This window comes from Aulonocara sp. 'chitande type north' Nkhata Bay, linkage group LG2, assembly GCF_057382095.1.
Source record: "Aulonocara sp. 'chitande type north' Nkhata Bay isolate Kocher_YH1m ecotype deep benthic linkage group LG2, A_spYH_male_GT1.1, whole genome shotgun sequence".
In the NCBI taxonomy this organism is placed as follows: Eukaryota; Metazoa; Chordata; class Actinopteri; order Cichliformes; family Cichlidae; genus Aulonocara; species Aulonocara sp. 'chitande type north' Nkhata Bay.
In genome coordinates, this window is record NC_141345.1 from 10,330,863 (window position 1) to 10,348,377 (window position 17,515).

Below are 17,515 nucleotides of genomic sequence, written 5' to 3' on the forward strand. Positions count from 1 at the left end.
TCCACAGTGGATGCTGGTGATCTCACGCTTCTGTTTATTAATAAGTGCATTTAAATCTGCATCGGTCGCTTCTGTGAGCATATTTCATAGAGAACATCATAGTACACAATAGTGTAATTATAATAATCTTCCAGCAAACTGATGTATTCTCACAAACTTGGAATGAATCTATTAAAATGCGTGTGGGCGCCGGTTTGTGGATGCCACCATGTTCCCCCGCCATCTTGAATTCAATAGCAGAGATTGACGCTACCCGATCCGTACCGGAAACCCGATCGGTACTCCGCATGCGCAAATCATACGTCACTTCCTCTCTTTGCCAACATTGCGACATTCAATATATTTGAATGATACGGTTAGCGCCCAGTTAGCTCCTAGCATTTCTCAACAGCTCTGCCTCCTTTTCGACTACCGGGACATGTAAACAATGGATAATCCGTATACAAACAAATTCACGCTTTTCTCCTCAACAGAGAGCGTTCCCCGATTGAACAACAGCGCCGTAAAATAAGAAGAATGGCGCCTAATTACAGAGTTAATAACACAGACTTTGTAATATGTCACGTGTAGATTAAGCAGCCAGATGAAGTGTTTACTGACAATTGACAGTGATAGCGCACATCATCATCACTATTCTAATCAATCCTCTCCACACAGACAAGCATAAACACACTCGACTATCACTAAATCAAATTTAACACACGTTTGTAATGACGCTAATTCAGTTTACAATAGGGTTCATTCACTCTGTCAGCAGGTGGCAGTATCCTCGTACACTGGGGAGTAAACTGCCATTAAACGAACAGAAGAAGAAAACCCCTGCACATGCACAGTACGGATCGGGTAGACCCGATTTGTATGGTCCAACTTTGCACATGCGCAGTAAGGATCGGTGAGTCCTGATCCGTAACTATCTTTTTATTTTTCGTTTTTGTCTACATTATTTTGAAATGTTTCATTATTGGAAACATTTTAAGAGATACTTATTATTCTTAACATCTTAACAGATACTCTGACCTGTAACTATCGTAAAAAAAAGTAGACACCTTTCGCGCATGTGGGGTACCGATCGGGTTTCCGGTACCGATTGGGTAGTGACAGAGACTGCACTCCACCTAATCGTGGAGGAGTGCAGGAGTAAGTTTAGGGTAGTTACTTGGATAAATCAGAGGGTGTTACTGTTGAGCTGTGCATGCCCTGTTAACAGGCCCCTGTTTATAGTTTGTGCTGCCGCTCAGTGTTTTTTTTAAGTTTAGTCTAATGATAATGAGTTTAATGAGATGTTTATGTGGCAGCTGATGGAATGCGAAGAGTTTGTGTTCTCGTGTGTTCATGCAAAGTAATGCATGACAAAGCATTAGCTGTTAAGCTACACTTTGCTAATACCGGTAGCTTTGACCCAGGAACTGGCCTCGTTTACGTGACTATGTTTTATACATTTGGTTTTCTTTGTTGTACTTTTAATAATTAAGCAAAGTGGTTACTGTGATTGCTTTGCAAGGGCCAGTAGCAGAGATGTGGTAGTTTACGTCAGGGTGTCTGAATAAACGGCCGTCGCAGCCAAATTGAACACCTCTGTCCGACTCATCTTTCTACTGTGAGCCCAATCCAATACCACCCAGAGTCCGTGGTGTAGGAGGCTCGCGCGCAGGTTGGGTTTTTACATAAGAACCAGTCCGTTTACCAGTCCATCCCAGCAACAATGAGATAATCACAAATCCCCTCTGTCTCACGGTTCATGTGGTAAGCGGCTGCAGATTTAAAGCACTTTGACATCAGATGATTCTTTTTGATTCAAAAACATGTTTTACACAAACAGCAGCAGAAACATGCTGGCGGCTGTGGCCAATTAACAAATGCTTGTCCTGCACAAGAATTTGGAATGACATCAGGAATTAGCAGAGCTCAATCCTTACATTGGGTGAGTGCTGAGTGTTTGTATATGTGTGCATGAGGGTGGGAATGCATGTTTGTGTCTGTGTGTGCCTGTTTGTCTGTGTCTGTGTGTCAGGTCGGGTCTTAGACTCCACCTCTCTGGGAACTCCCAGGCCCTCCAAAGTGTGGAGGCCTATCTCCCCTCACCACACTCCCTGCCGGTGACTGATGCCCTCAGGGGTCGGTGCATTGGTGGTTCTTGGTGTCCGGGGCTGGGCGCACAGGTATGTACCAGCTCACTCTCAGTGGCTACTTGGCGGGGCCTGGCGCCTGTTGCTCGGTCAGGCCTCTTCCGGGGCGCGGGGGGCCCTCGGGCCTCTGGGCCTGCGGCTCGGTTCACTCTGGCACAGCTGGCTGCCGGCGGAGCTGGCGGGCACGCCGGTGCAGCCCCCTTTAGCTTCTGCTCGGTGGCTACTGGGTGACCCCTCGTCTGGGGATCCTCAGCCCTTCCCATGAGGGTGGCACGGATGCCCCTCCGGTGGTCCTCCTTGGGCTCTCGCACTCTGGGGCCTCTGGATGTCTGGGGCCTGGATCTCCTCCATGCCTGCTTCATGCCCTGGGGGACGGGGCTATGGCTCTCTACATCCTCTTGCAGACCATTACGTGGGGAAACCATTTGAATACAAGCGCGCTGATCCACACAGGTATGCACACGGGTGTTCACTGCTCATAGACTTAAATCACACCTTTCTTGGCTGCTACTTCAAAGCACATTGTGCGCTGTCTGTCCTGCGTGCTGCACAACAACATTCAATATTTAGTATTTACTGCTGTTTACACTTAGCTAGATTAATGCGATGGTGTTGTGTTTAGTATGTTGCTTTGTTTTGTTTTTTTTGCTTGTTTTCTATTCTTTTTCTCCCAACAGGTGATCCAGGAGATTTTTTTTTCCTTTCTCACTTTCCCTCTCCCCTTCTGTTTTTCTTTTCCTTCCTCTTTCTTTCTCCCTTTCCTAACCCTCACTCATGTCTGTCCCGTCTGTAACAACTGAAAATAAAATAAAATAAATAATGAAAACAAAGGTCGATCAAATGGACCAATACGGCAATGCCATGATGATCCATTTGGCAAAATAAATCCATTGGGTATCCTTGTTGGTCTTCAGACAACAATTCTGACGGCTAAAGAACCAAATGGGACAGGCAAAAAAAAAGAAGAAAAAAAGGAATTAGCAGAGCTTAGATCAAACTTTTAAAATGAAAAAAAAATTTGGTTGATTAATAGGCTGGTGTGCCACGCCACCCCCTCGATCTGTGCTTCGAGGATTCTGATCGACTCGGGGGTGTTGATTCATTTAAGCTAACATAATCATCCTGTAACCAGGTTTCTGTAAGGCAGAGTAAATCGATTTGTTGATCAGTTATTAACTCATGTACTAACAGAAGCTTAGAAGAGAGAGACCTAATGTTTAATATTCCACATTTCACCGTTTTACTCTTTGGTGCAGATGTGGATTGTTGGGTTTTTCTCTGTATGTATTATAGTAGGGTCTACCTTACAGTATAAAACACCTTGAGATGACTGTTACTGTGATTTGGTGCTGTATAAATAAAACTGAATTGAATTGAATTCAAACAGGAAGGAGACTCGTCCCACCTCTCTACATAACATCCAACTCAGCGAATTTTCCTGCATCTCTTCATTCATGTTGCACCATGTTACAGTAGTTCTCTGGATATTCTGAGACATCATCCATCCAGCTTCTTCCACTTACCTCATTCAGGGTCGCAGGGGGTGGAGCCTATCACAGCTGACTTCGGGGTAGGATCCAGTCTGCACAGGATTCCAGTCTTTTGTAGGGCCAAGGTTAGAGGACACTGTCCAACATTACTTAAGAACAGAGGATGGATAATTAACTGTAATGAAACCTTCATTTAACCAGGGTAGGGGCCAAGACATCAAAAGAAAGTGTGAAGTGTCGAAAGACAAGCATAAAGGCTGTCGGGTCTTTCATAGATGTATTCAGACTTCTATGGTTTATATTTATATCACCTATTTGACATGAGGTCCAGTCAGTGGTTTCTATGATCCGCCTACAAGCCACATGAGGCTGGTGTGTCATCACAGTTTGGAAACATGCATGAGCAGCCTGATGGAGTTCCTGTTCCTGCCCACACAAAGGAGTTCTTTCTCCTCCTTTACGTACCAACACATAGCTCTGCTGGGCCCAAATGGATAAACATACCCAGGTGTATCAGCGTGGGAGGCTGTTGGATGGTCCTGAGGTTTGGTTCAGCAGCAGCGTCTCCGTCCTGGTGTCCCCGTCAGAGCGTAGCTGAAGCTCGGGGATGACAGCGTGTGTCTGATAACTGCAGTGCAGAGCTCTGTTTGCTGCAGTCACGACTGCCCCACAGAAACAGCCACAGAGAGGACAGCGTGACAGGAAATGGCTGACAGGATGATTTCCAGTCGCATGCTTTCTCCTCTGGCTTTGGGCTGTGCAATTAATCGCCAACGTTTTAAACAGGCAGATGCTAAAACAAACATCTGTATTAACTGTTTAATCACGCATTAATGTATATATCAGCTGTATTTGGACTCTTATACACTGAGGACAAGCTGCTGCTGGATTTAATTGTTGTATTGACAGGTTGATATTTGGCCTCATTAATTATAGAAATACTATTTGTGCTCTAACACTCTGCTGTTAGAGTTTCCCAAGTCACTACATCGGTCTGTGAGCCTGAGCGCAGGGTGACGAAGCTCAGACCTGAGCTCAAGAGAGAGAGGAGCTGGTAACGGTGAGAGAACGGCACAAGGTTCCTCTTCTCGTGGCCAGATCACTGACATTGGGATGATTGCTTGTGTTTGCACCTCGTGTCCGAGGCTCCAGGCTCTAACTTTTAAAAACTGTATTGCTTTTTAGTTGGAAAAGTTGGATTTCTTTATTTCTCACACAGTACGGCCTCAGTGCTAGTGAAGTAATGATGTCATCACCAGTTATAGACCTTCGGATGAATTTGCGTCACACGAGAGAGAGTGCATGCAAACAAATTAATCAATAAAAGCATGCAAAGCTGTGTAACTTAGTTGCTTGGTCAGCCCAAGTGTCTCTGGTAGGTTGTAGAGTATGCAGAGTACGTAGCTTGGAGCCAGAGTTGGGGAGTAACGGAATACATGTACTGCCGTTACGTATTTAAAATACAAAATATGAGTAACTGTATTCCGTTACAGTTACCGTTTAAAAAGGTGGTATTTAGAATACAATTACTTTGTTGAAATAAATGGATTACATGGCGGTCCTCTGTAATTCTGGTCATTCCATGCTGCACATTGCGGCTGGAAACCCAAACAAAACACGCGAGAAGAGGCTGTTTAAAAATAAAAAAAAATAAAAAATCGTCCTGTTGGTATAGCGTCAGTCAAACAATGGAGCCGGAGCCAGCACAACAGAGTCAGGAATGCGTTTCAGAGTTGGAAGTTCCAACACCATTTTATATTCAAAGAAGAAAGGGGTGGGCGGAATTTCACAGTGCAATGCAAACTCTGCTTGCTAGCAAAGAAGATGCTCTCTGTGTCAAAAGACTCCACCTCCAATCTAACAAAACATCTGAAAGTAAGTTATTTTTAAAAAACTAACATTAACATACTGCAAATATCTTATTTTAGTTGTGGTAGCTACCTAGGCTATATGCCACTTCAGTAGCTTCGATATAATATTGCTGTGATTTTAGCTAACATTGTTAGCTGGCGTTAACGTTAGTTCATAGACTGTTAAACTTGATAGATAGCATTAACGAGCTGTAAATTATCGTGTGCAGTTGTGAAAGCAATCCCAAAATGATTAACAGTAGGATGGACATTAAGGTTGGGCGAGATTAAAAATTTTTCCAACCGACAATCGTCAGTCAAACGATAACCAACATAATGGTAAATGGTAAATGGCCTGTATTTGTATAGCGCTTTTCTAGTCCCTAAGGATCCAAAAGCGCTTTACACAATCAGTCATCCACCCATTTACACACACACGCAGTCAACCCATTCACACATAATCGCGGAGGTGACTTGTTAATGGGCGGAGCAATGTAATAATGCACGGACTGATTTGCGCATTTAGAACATAAATAGAAAGTTTAGTTTGGGGGGGATATTTTATCTTCTTTTCTTGTTGAAGTTTCTGTATTAACATATCTACTCTTTGGATTATTCATTTATTTATTCGAGTTGCACCAAAGTGCACAAAAAACGTAAATTTACCTCTGATATTTTTTATGGTTGCTGGAAGTGACATTTTGGCTTTTAACTTATTTGTTTTTTGGTCGAGTATCTAAGACATAAACACTGGAACACAGTTAAAGTGGAAAAAGAAGTCAGTTTCTTCTATCCCTCCCCACCATTGTGGTTTGTTTATTTAAATTAAATGTTTTGTTTTTTCTTGAACATAGACTACTGCTTTTCTTTCATTCTGTTATGAGTTTGAGTAAATGAATCGCTGCATTTGTTCATGGCGTTAAAACACCACTATTATATTTTCCATTGACTGCTTCTCTTACCTTCAACCAACATTATTATTATAATTACTCATTGGCAAAAAAAAAAAAATTCCTCTTGTAAAAACAATCGGTGAAAGGCTCAACTTATTGTTGATAGTCGAGATATTCGTCCAATTGCCCAACTTTTTTGCAGTGATCTTGAATACAAAACTATTTCTTCATCAGTAATATTTTATCTTTTGGTCGGTCTCTCTCTTTTTTTTTTTTTTTCAGAGGATGCATCCCAGGGTTATACACAGTTTACCCAAAGCAAATACATCGTATCATGGTGATGAACAAAGTGGCAAAGACACAGCCCCTCCTCCTCTCAAACAACCTATCCTTAGCACTCCAGCCATCACCCAAAGGAGAGTAAATTCCTTGGTATCTGACTTCATAGTCAATGAAGTGCAGCCCTTTTCTACCGTTGAGAACACCTCATTCCGTAAGATGGTTGAAGGACTAAGTGGGGGCAGGAGTCCTGTTTGCAGAAAAACATTGATGACTCACATTGAGAAAACTTTTCCAAAAATGAAGGAAGCAATAACTGAAATTTTTCTACATACTCAAAATGTGTTGTGGTGGGGCGTGGTCTGCGGTGCCGTGCAGGGAGGGCGGACGCACCTGCACGGCATCCTTAATCACGCCCGCCTAGTTAAAAACACGGGGACTCAGGGGTTTGGGTGTGTTGTGGTGTGACGTGAATTAAATAAAGATGGCTCTGAACGTTGCTCCGTGGTCCCGCCGTGCCTTATTCACGCCACATTGGTGCCGAAACCCAGGAGGCAGCACGGCGGGTCCATATCGGAGCCAGGGAATGGAGGAGCTGGCCAAGAGGGTGGCCGAAATGGTGGCCGCCCAGCGGGAGCAGGCGGCGGAGGTGTGTCGCCAGCAGGAAGAGCTGCAGGACCGGTCCGAGCGCCACCTGGAAAGGATTGGGGAGCTGGTGGCGCTGCTCTGGGCCTGGGCGCCATCCCCACAGGTGTGGAGCTCAGAGTACCATGCAATCGAGAAGCTAATGAATCTAGCTGAAAGTCAGCTCAATGAAATCTGTGAACAACTGAAGGTGGCAAAACTGCATCCTCAAGAGACAGTGTTTCTCAAAGAGTAGCAGCCATTCTGAAACCACTTGCCTACTCAGTCAACCTGTTCCAGGGGGAAAAGAACTGCTATTTCGGATATGTGATTCCCACCCTTCTCAGTCTGAAAGCTAAGTTATCTGAAAAGTTGACACAAGTGCAATTTTCAACTCACATCCTCTTAGCGATCATCAAAGCAATTGACACTCGATTTGCAGCTGTATTAGCCTCCCATGAAGCAAGGATGGCAGCATCCACCATCCCAAAATTTCGACTCTGGTGGCTTGCTGATGATGAAAGAGAATCCATGAGAAGAACAATGGTCCAATGGTCTCCTCAACACAGAACCTTCTAATGACACCAGCACCACTGGACATGCCTCAGTGGGAAATGAGCCAGAAGATGATGATGACAGCTTCTTCAGTTTTCAGAGTACACAGGTGACCTGTTCTACAGCGGAGGATGAGGTACAGAGGTATCTTCAAGATTCAGATAAGACACTGACCTCATTAAAGAGATATCCATTGATCAGAGCCCTCTTCTTAAAGTACAATACAACTCTGCCATCAAGTGCTCCTGTCGAGCGTCTCTTTAGCCACGGAGGACTTGTTTTCACCCCACACCGTAACTGCATGACAGACAAACACTTTGAACAGGTGCTCTTGCTGCGTTACAACCGCCTTTACTGGACTGTAGACTAGGCGAAACAGATGTAGGTAGTCTGCTGAAACTATCTTGGTATTGTTCACAGATAGGGCTTGCAACCTCAGTATTTTGTAGTCTTTAGTATTTGTTTTTGGCATGCATTCAAAAAGCAGCACCTCATATGTTTACTGCAATTGTTCGCCAATTATTTGATTTTTGGGGCCAATTAAGGTTTTCAACCAAGCAGTTCAGCACTGACACCTTGGACAGTTCTTTGTTGCATGCCTTTGTTAAATGGCCATAAGGTAATGTTGCTGAGTTGCATAAAACATATATTGTCTTGTTTTAAAAATTATAGGGGTAAGGTTTAAAATGTAATTTCTCATTGTTACATTGAGTTTGAATATCTGAGTTGTATTGAAAAATCTTTTGTAATTTAAAATTATTGGTGGAAGAATAATATTGACAGTAAATGCCAAAATAAGATATTTTTAATTTTTGAGTATAATTTTATATATATCCTTTCTTGTCCTAATAAGAAAACAGTCATTGAAAATGCTGATATTTTTTCTCCTTCTGCAAGGCTACTTTTTATTTGAACTAAGTGATGTTGGTGACCATAACAGTAAATACTTTTCAATGGCATATTTTATGTTTGTCTTCCACTTGTCAGGTTTATATATATAAAAAAATGTTAAGGAAAGACTGTGCTTTTTTATTATCTTTAAGAAGACAAAACAGCTTATACAAACATACCCAAGTCTTTGCTCCTCTACATTACATATATTATCTTAAGTTGGGCTTAACAGTTAATTGGTAAAGAAAAACAAACAAGGATTTGCAGGATGTGATAGCGACATTTGTGTAGTTGTAAAAAGCATGACAATATATTAAGTAATCCAAAGTATTCAGAATATGTTACTCACATTGAGTAACTTAACGGAATACATTACAAAATACATTTTGAGGCATGCATTCTGTAATCTGTACTGGAATACATTTTAAAAGTAACCTTCCCAACACTGCTTGGAGCGTAAACCTGTGGTCGTGGTTTGTTGGGTAACACTACGTAATTTCCAACTTCAATATTCAATATATTTGATTTGAAATTAGAATGTAATTCTGAACTTTGGCTCACCATAGAGCTCACAGACACACTGCGATCTCAACCAAGAGGATCGATGACACCTCTGTGGAATTGGACAATCAGAACATCAAACTGAAGATATTCGTATCTTTAGTCCTTCCTTTCTTGCCTCCACGCTCCCCACGCTTCAGGATCAGGTTCTGGGATGTTCTTCTGTGTTTTTGCTGGCGTGGGAACCGCAGCAGAGTCAAGAGCACGAGTGCAGCAGTGCTGGTGTAGTGCTGCCTCGTGCGCAATCATCAGTGCACTCAGTGACGTGCGAATCACGGCCCAGCCAGCCGGAAACTCGCCAGCGGCCTGTTAATAGTATGCTGTTTAACCAGGGGAAGACTGGAGAGAGGGCATGTCCTCCTCTGTATGAGAGAGCAGGTCAGGCCGTGGCCAGGCACACGCTCATTAAGGTTTTACCGTTTTTCCTGCACTCGCAGGGCTGCAGCACAAACACACCCCCACAGGCAGCTCATCTGCATCGAATCCCACTCAGCATGCACCATCCTCCAGATCTGGACCGGTGTGACTCCGCCCCATCCTCAAAATGAAACCAAAGTGACAACAATCCAGTTACAGTGACCTGTCACCATCAGCCTGTCAGTTAAAGAGGACACACGCCCTAAATGTGCAAACTTTAACACGTAATGTGACTTACAGAACCCCCGCCCCCTGCCGTTGTGAAGGGGGAAATTATCTATAGAGATCAGAACAGGCTGTGTATCAGGCTGGAAACATGTTTATTTTAACATGGGACTCTATGGGAGTGACTCACTACTGCCTCTGCTGGATGCTAGAGGAACTGCAGTGGTTGGTGGTTTAAAGCCAACCTCATTTTTCAGCTCTGAAATTCAAAATCCTGCTCCTCACATAAATAATCAGGCCCCATCTTATCTTAATGACTTTATAGTACCAAATCACTCCATTAGAGCGCTTCACTCTCACACTGCAGGCTTATTTGTTGTTCCTAGAGTATTTAAAAGTAGAATGGGAGGGAGAGCCTTCAGTTTTCAGGCCCCTCTTGTGTGGAACCAGCTTCCAGTTCAGTTCAATCTTCCATTCAGGAGACAGACACCGTGTCTCGTCAGTCAAACAGACGGCACAGTGACTAAAATTTATTTGCGTCAGCGTAGTTTACTGTGACATGCACTCAACATCCCCGTGCACGACGTACCAAGTCACAGAGTTTAGTCTTAAACACTTTTGGCTCCGGAGACGATTTTGGAAATATGAGATGCAGTAATTTTTCAGAAGTGACATTTACTCTCAGGACTGGATCCAGCAACACTGAGTTCTTATTTGATCCTATTTACAGGAAACTGGCCGTCTCTAGCAGTGGAAGTATTGGATGCAGTATTGCAGTTCTCCTTCGTACTTCAACACAACATGAGTATTATTCTGAAAATCCGCCTATAAAGAAAGCACTTCCACTCTGCTAACAACGTCCCTGTATCAGAAACCAGCCATTCCCTCCACACTCGCCTCCGGCCTGCACTCGTGACCTGTGGGCAGCTCTTGGCCCTGCAGGTCTGATGAGCAGCTTCGAGGGGTGAATACTGGACAAAGTGCAGAAGTGATGGATTTGTACAGAGCCAGGAGGCCTCCCTTACCCCAGTTTGGTTGGAGATTTCTCCCGGTTAAAAGGGAGTTCTTCATTCCCACCGTCGCCAAACGTTGTTTACAGGGGAGGTCTGATTGTGTAAAGCACCTTTAGGCGACTACTGCTGCGATTGGTGCTGTATGACAGGTGGTGACAGCATGAAAACTGAACATACTGTGGGCTGAAGCTGGTGAACCACAGACTGCTGCATTAAAACAGCAGAAAAAGCTTGTTTACGTGGGACAGAGTCAGTGGCTTCAATTTTCGGCCTTGACAAACGGCTGGAGACCTGGGTGGTCTTCCGGTGGCTTCGCCCGTTTGTGCCAAAAAGCAGCACGTGCACTGAAGGTTTGTTCATTAGGATTTTATTTTTGGAGGCAAATCAATGAATATATGTACTTTATACAGTATATGAGGAGCACATCTCTACAGTTTAATAATGTAAACAATCTCTGAAGAGAAATGTATTCAGTTTAAAAGGAAGCCATAATCTTCTGTTTTAAACTATTTACATGAATTAAAATATAATTTATAACATCAGATACTCCGCTTCTATGAAACTAGATTTTAACAATTCAAAAATACTGAAATGCCTTTGTCTCCACATTCTGCAGACATATGAATTCACACAAAACCAAAGACGTCCAAACTAAGTGGCATATAAATAAAAAAGAAGACACGCAAAATAAAACCAACATATGTAAAAATATAAAATCTCACTAGCAGTATTTACCTTTTTGTCTTTTACCAAAAACTAAGTTAAAAAAGAAAAAATAAGAATTTGTGAATCTGATAGTCATTAGATGTAAATAGACAGGAAATCAATAGAAATGAGAAACGATGAAACGAGTATGCCCTTTGTCGAGTTTCCAAACTCACATTTAGCAGATAGAGACGCGTCGATGCTGGGCTCCATTCTCAAACCAAAAACCCGACAAGATGTGAAACGAGGCGTGATCGGACGCGCTTTTTTTTTTTTTAAATGGCCACGGCGTCGCCAACGTAGAAAACCCAAGACGTTACGTGTTTTTCCACGAGCTGCGAGCCAAGCTCTTTATTACTGAAGATTTTTTAAAATTTTTTTGGTTAACCTGCCTAACAAATGATTTTCTTGCCATTTCCCATTTTTCTGAAAGGAAGAGTGGAAAGAAAGGTATTGCATTGTGACGAGGGTATTCCCTTTGGAAGGTTTTTTTTTTTAATTATTTGGATTTGCTGCCTGCTGACCTAGGACCTAGACCAGGCAGACAGCACTTTTATATATATATATATGTATGTATGCTGAAATGTGTTCTCAAAACACTCAGGAGAATGATCAACATCAAAGTTTTCTATAAGAAAGTATATAATCATCTAGATATCTACACAAACACACAAATATATATTCATATATATGTATATATTTTTTATAATATGGCTATTGAAAAAAGTTGTAATTACGTCAGTAATTATTTAATAATAAACCACATTGGATTGGAAAGGAGGTTAAACAGTAATAATAAAAGCTAGTGGTTCCCCCGGCTGGTTTTTAAGGCTTGCCGCTTGGAGACGGGGGTAGCTGATGTCGTTCACCTGGAGGACTGACTGCAGAAACCCCTCTCGGTCTCAGATTTTCAAATTAAAAGCAGGGCGGAAACCTCAGCCAGAAACTCCGCCCACACACCTGTGCCTCTGCGGGGGGAGGGGGGGGGGTGCAGATATTTAACAGGGTCAAACCGGCGACAGCTTCCTTTTGTTTCCTCCCTCTCACATCCCGTGTTCTGGTCGCGGTGTGGATCGGCTGCTGCTGACACACGACAGAAACTCCTTCCCATTGGCTCTTTGATGGGAAACGCAGTTTCACCGTTTGTGACAATTTTGTGCAAGAGTAAATTCAGATGGCCATTCACGACGCACCGCTTTCCTCCCGCTGCGGTCTGCGCACAGAGCATCCGGCAGTACACCTCAGCACCACCCACACACATTATTTCCTCAGGATGTGAGGATGGCTGTAATCAGAAGATTATTACGTATTGCATCTTAAATTGCTTTTTCAGAAAACTGAAAACAAAACGAATCGTTTCATAAACAGCAAAGAAATGGGACGTGCTAGTGTGACGGACTAAAGGGAACTACAGTGTTGGATTTCCTCCCCGACCCAAACCAGCACCTCCCGCCTGATTCAGAATCAACAGTGACCCACCACCTTTACAAAAACACACAATACATTTTATGTTTACAATGAGGCATAGTGCTATGTACACATTATATACTCATATATTTCTTTTTAACATGTAAACCAGCACATTCTCTCACTTTTGAGTAGTATACATACTAAGCACAAATACTCATTCAGGGGTTCTTGTTCCTCCATCAGTATGTATACGTTTTGGACATCAGTGAGCCTTGGGGGAGGGGTGCGGCCCCCCCGGGACACTTTGCTTGCTGTTGTTTTAGTTTGAAACACTGAATAAGGCGCCTTTGTACTTAGTGTGCGTTCCTAATAAAGTCAGACAAGAATCAAGTGATGTAAACATTCAATTTTTTGTGTGTTACCAACAAGTCGATTAGATAGAGAAAGGAAGAGGAAGGGGAAAGAAGTGGGAGGAGTCTGGGGAAGGCCCGGAACCCTCAAACCCAAAGAGAGAGAGCGAGAGAGAGAGAGAGAGAGTCGGGCCGGGAGCGAGGATGAGCAGATCAGGATTGGGCGCATTCCCGAGGAAGAACAAGGGAAAGACGGGTAACCTGACCTGCTCCGCCCCCCTGGCCCGGCCCAGGTTAGGGTTAGCATCAGTAGTGTCCAACTTAAACACGAGACGAAGACGAAACACTCAGCTACACGAGGACACGGTCGAGACTCGAAGAAACAGACACGCCGAGGACCGCCGTGAGGCGGCCCCGGACACAGAGAGTAGCCCCCCATCGTGGCTAGTAGTGGTAGGAGTCGCAGTATTAAAAGAAACCCACCCACACTGCCCATCAGCAGAGAAAAGCCCCACACCGAAAACACAGAGCAAAGAAACCATTGACAGACACTTATAAAAGAGGAGGGGGAGAGCGTACACAGACAAAGGGCGGGGGCGGATGGATGTGAGGTAGAGATGCTCATCTGAAGCAGGCGGGAAACCCCCGCTCTGTTCCTTCCCTTTCGGCCGGCCCCTTGCTCGTCCTCGGGCCATATCATGCCACCTCGCCGTCAGCTGTGGAGGCTCTCTCCCTTTGACGGGGTGCTGCTGCTGCTAGCTGCGCAGGGAATGTAAATCGGCCGCAAGCGGACGACCGCTGAGGCCGGAGCGGCTCACGCAGCCCTGCCAGTGTAGCCTTTTAAAGCACCGGAGAGCTCCACAATCTTTGGGCGAGCAGAAACGGGGAAAACGCCACGATTACATTCAGGTCCTCGAATACATTCCACGAGACCAGCCGATCCTTCTGCGTGCTGTCGAGGGCAAGGCTCGCGCCGCGGCCGGCCCACACACGTGACCCGCGGGCAGTTCTTGGCCCCACAGGGCTGATGAGCAGCTTCAAGGGGTGAATACTGGACAAAGTGCTGGATTTGTACAGAGCGCTCTCCATTTTCCTCACGCTTGCTGCTGTCCAGATGTAAACAGTAACGGTTGCATTGGCGGTTGGGGGGCTCCCATCAGGGAGACAGGGAGGCTCTAAGATCTGGGAAAAGTGTTTCCAACTTTCGTCCTGGTTCTGATGGATGTGGGCAAACTAATCTGTGCCTATGCCTCCATCTCAGGCCACGCCTCCAGGCGTTCAAGTAAAGTCACATCTTATTTCAGTGCGTGTGAACGAGTGCGGGAACACTTTTCCCAAATCCCGAAAGCCTTCGTGTGTGAAGCAGCAGCAGCAGCAGCCGTAACGTCAGCATGGCGGAGATCGGAGGGAGGGACAGCAGAAACAGGTGCGTCCTTACAGTGCATAGATCAAATCAAGGAAGCACTACAATTACAAAAAGGAAAAAACATGATTTTTTTTTTCTTCATATTAGATTTGTAAACTTTCTCAGTCATAAAATAATTACATTAAACGTTTTCTTATATTCTTTGTCCATAACACACACACACAGTAATTTTAAAATTAATAACATCCACAATTTGTCGCTGAAACAAAGCAGGTTCTTTTTTGGGGTTATGCGACTGCACGAGCAAATGCAGCTCGTAGTCGCCTGTCGTGACCTCAGAGGGGCATTTCTCTTTTTTTACAAAACAAACAGAACAACGAACACATGGGGACACACACCACAACAACCAACGCCACGCAGGGATAGCAAGGATCTGCTACTGGGTCTCTCACGCCCGCTTGTCCACAGCGAGGCGACGGCATCCCAGTGCAGACAAGAAAGCAGCACAGAAGCGATCTCTCTGAAGTGACCCAGCGGCGCCTCGTTTATGAGCAGTGTCCTCCGGTGAAAGAACTTAAAAAAACGAGGTCCTCATTGTTTATTCCAACGGTAAAAATGTAAACATTTCGCGAGGTCGTCTTGTGAGGAGGAACCAGGAGTCAGTCTGAGGGCAGAGCCGCGTCGCTGCAGGGCTGATGCTCTTTACTAAGGCTGGCCAGACGGTGGACCTCTACTGTCAGCGGTGCAGGGACTTTTGGGCCTCCTTCAGCAAAGTGTCAAAGTCCATTGCGTCGTACTTGCTCTTGACCGGGCCGGGACCTGCCTCATCTGAAACACACAGAGCAAAGCTTCAGGTCAGGCGTGCTGCTGGGAAACAAACCACAGCTGGGTGTGTGCCCCGCCTCTACAGGCGGGAGGATGCTCTGCGGTAGCTGAAGCGCTCTTCCTCTGCAGCACTAATGACTGACACACCTGTCCAGGTTACTGAGTGCACCTGTGAGTGCTGCTGTGTGCGTTCATTACCGAGGTCTATGTAGCGCTTCCTCGTCAGCCTCCGCGGGCTCACCGGTCCGTTCTGGAAAACACCTTCCCGCTCTCTCCAGTGCTTCTGAACGCCCGATGAGCGGATCTTTATCACCCCGCAACGCTCCCTACAGGCCGGCAGAGGACAGGCGGTGCATTAGCTTACTGGTGCTTTAAGGCGTGGTGCAGACACGTGACATCCTGGATACAATGAAGCAGTGACTTCGCCTCTGACCCCAAAACAAAACTATTACATCAACACCACCAAATGTTTGGGTTTGTCTGCAACAACAGGAGCGGGCGCCATCATTAAATTAAAATTTCAAAGTCACATTTAATGAGCCCCTCAGGAAGTGACCCTCTCTGACCTTTAGGGGCTGTGGCCAATCACGGGACAGACTCAATGACACACACACACACACACACACACACACACACACACACACACACACACTTACTCGTTGCAGATGATGACTTTGCAGTCCTCTGCTTTGCCGAAAATCTGAAAGCGTTTCCTCAGCATGTTCTGGGTCACGCTGCTCGGCAGGTTGTGGATGTAAAACACCTGGCAGTTGTCCTGGCAACAGGGAAACCATGGCAACAGTCAGGACAAAGGACAATACAGAATACTGAAAGATGTGTGAACTAAAGCGAGGGGAGGCCGAGCGCAGAGCTGCTCTCAGGTACGCAGAGGCACACCTGACTGTGGCTACATCAGCACTCAGGCTCTGGAACGACGAACGTACCTCGTCAGGATTGGCTTTGATCCTCTGCGTGTCGTCAGGACAAATCTCCGAGTTCTCACTGAAAGAGCAGGGGTGGTTGAATGCGAGATTAGGACAAACACGAGGTGAAAATGAAAGACACGAGCAGGTAACAGGTGACTGCGGCAAAGAAAAAAACCTGTGTTCCAGAAATAATGACCTCTGATCTTTGACAATGTAAGACTCACTGGGATTCTGCTTCTACCCCCCCCCCCCAAGTGTCCATCTTACCTGGAGTCTTTCTTGCTGGAGGGGGAGTTGGGGCACAGGTGGGGGATGGGCGAGGGCGAGCGAGACACCGACGAGCCCTCTGCCTCTTCTTCAGAAGCTGGCGGCGTGGCAGCGTCCGACTGGCGGTCTGATGGGGGTGACGATGACGATGTCAGCTGCTCCCGCGGCTCTGCAGCCTCCGGGTGCACCAGCCCGTCTTCGCTCTCCTTCCCTTCCCGCTCCTCCTCGGCCACTCTGGGAGTTGGAGCACCGACTCTCTCGCTCTCTGCTCGTCCCTGTAACATGGCGCCAAAGATGGCAGCGCTACGCTTGCGGCTCTCGCCGAGGCTCAGCAGACAGTAGTCATGGTCACCAAAGCCACGGTGGGCGTCAGTCTCGCTGGCCTGGCCCATGCGCCTCAGCTGAGCGTATAGCTCCGTCTGCTCTGGCAGCTTCCGCTGGTGGTGAGCCCGGCTCGCCCAGGACGAGGTCTTTACGGCAGCGCTGCTGTTTGAAGCCAGGTGGGCGGGCTCGCTTCCGCCACCTCCACCTTTTCCGCCGTCTGCCGGCTTGAACAGCTCGTCTTCCACGGGCTTGTGAGGCGGAGTCGTGGGAGGGGTGAGACCTGAGTGGGGACGACAAAGGCTTGAGTACATGAGCGAGAAACAGCATGTGCAGCTATGATGTCATCGCGTGGGGCCCCAGCAGCAAGAGGCTTACCCGCCGTTCCGCACAGGTCCACGCTGAGCGTCTGCTCAAAGGCCTTGGTGCTGTACTGGGACTCTCTGCCGGATCAAAGCAGAGGACACGTTAGAGCCCTGAA

The 17,515-nt window shown here is 45.8% G+C and overlaps 1 protein-coding gene across 6 annotated transcripts in view; it reads right to left on the minus strand.

Moving 5' to 3' along the window:
* Positions 1–11,214: 11,214 nt before the first annotated feature.
* The window catches only part of ppargc1b (peroxisome proliferator-activated receptor gamma, coactivator 1 beta), a 57,497-nt gene continuing 51,196 nt past the window's right edge, over positions 11,215–17,515 (minus strand). For 5 of the 6 annotated variants that reach the window (XM_086305007.1, XM_086305009.1, XM_086305008.1 and 2 more), the window contains 6 exons: positions 17,413–17,477; positions 16,714–17,317; positions 16,465–16,522; positions 16,177–16,295; positions 15,719–15,846; positions 11,215–15,523 (listed from right to left, as the gene is read on the minus strand). In XM_086305007.1, the coding sequence (XP_086161133.1) occupies positions 15,432–15,523; positions 15,719–15,846; positions 16,177–16,295; positions 16,465–16,522; positions 16,714–17,317; positions 17,413–17,477 (1,066 nt within the window). In that variant the 3' untranslated portion in view covers positions 11,215–15,431. Of the gene's footprint in view, positions 15,524–15,714; positions 15,847–16,176; positions 16,523–16,713; positions 17,318–17,412; positions 17,478–17,515 lie in introns of those variants that run through there. The other variant, XM_086305005.1, reaches the window with a different exon arrangement.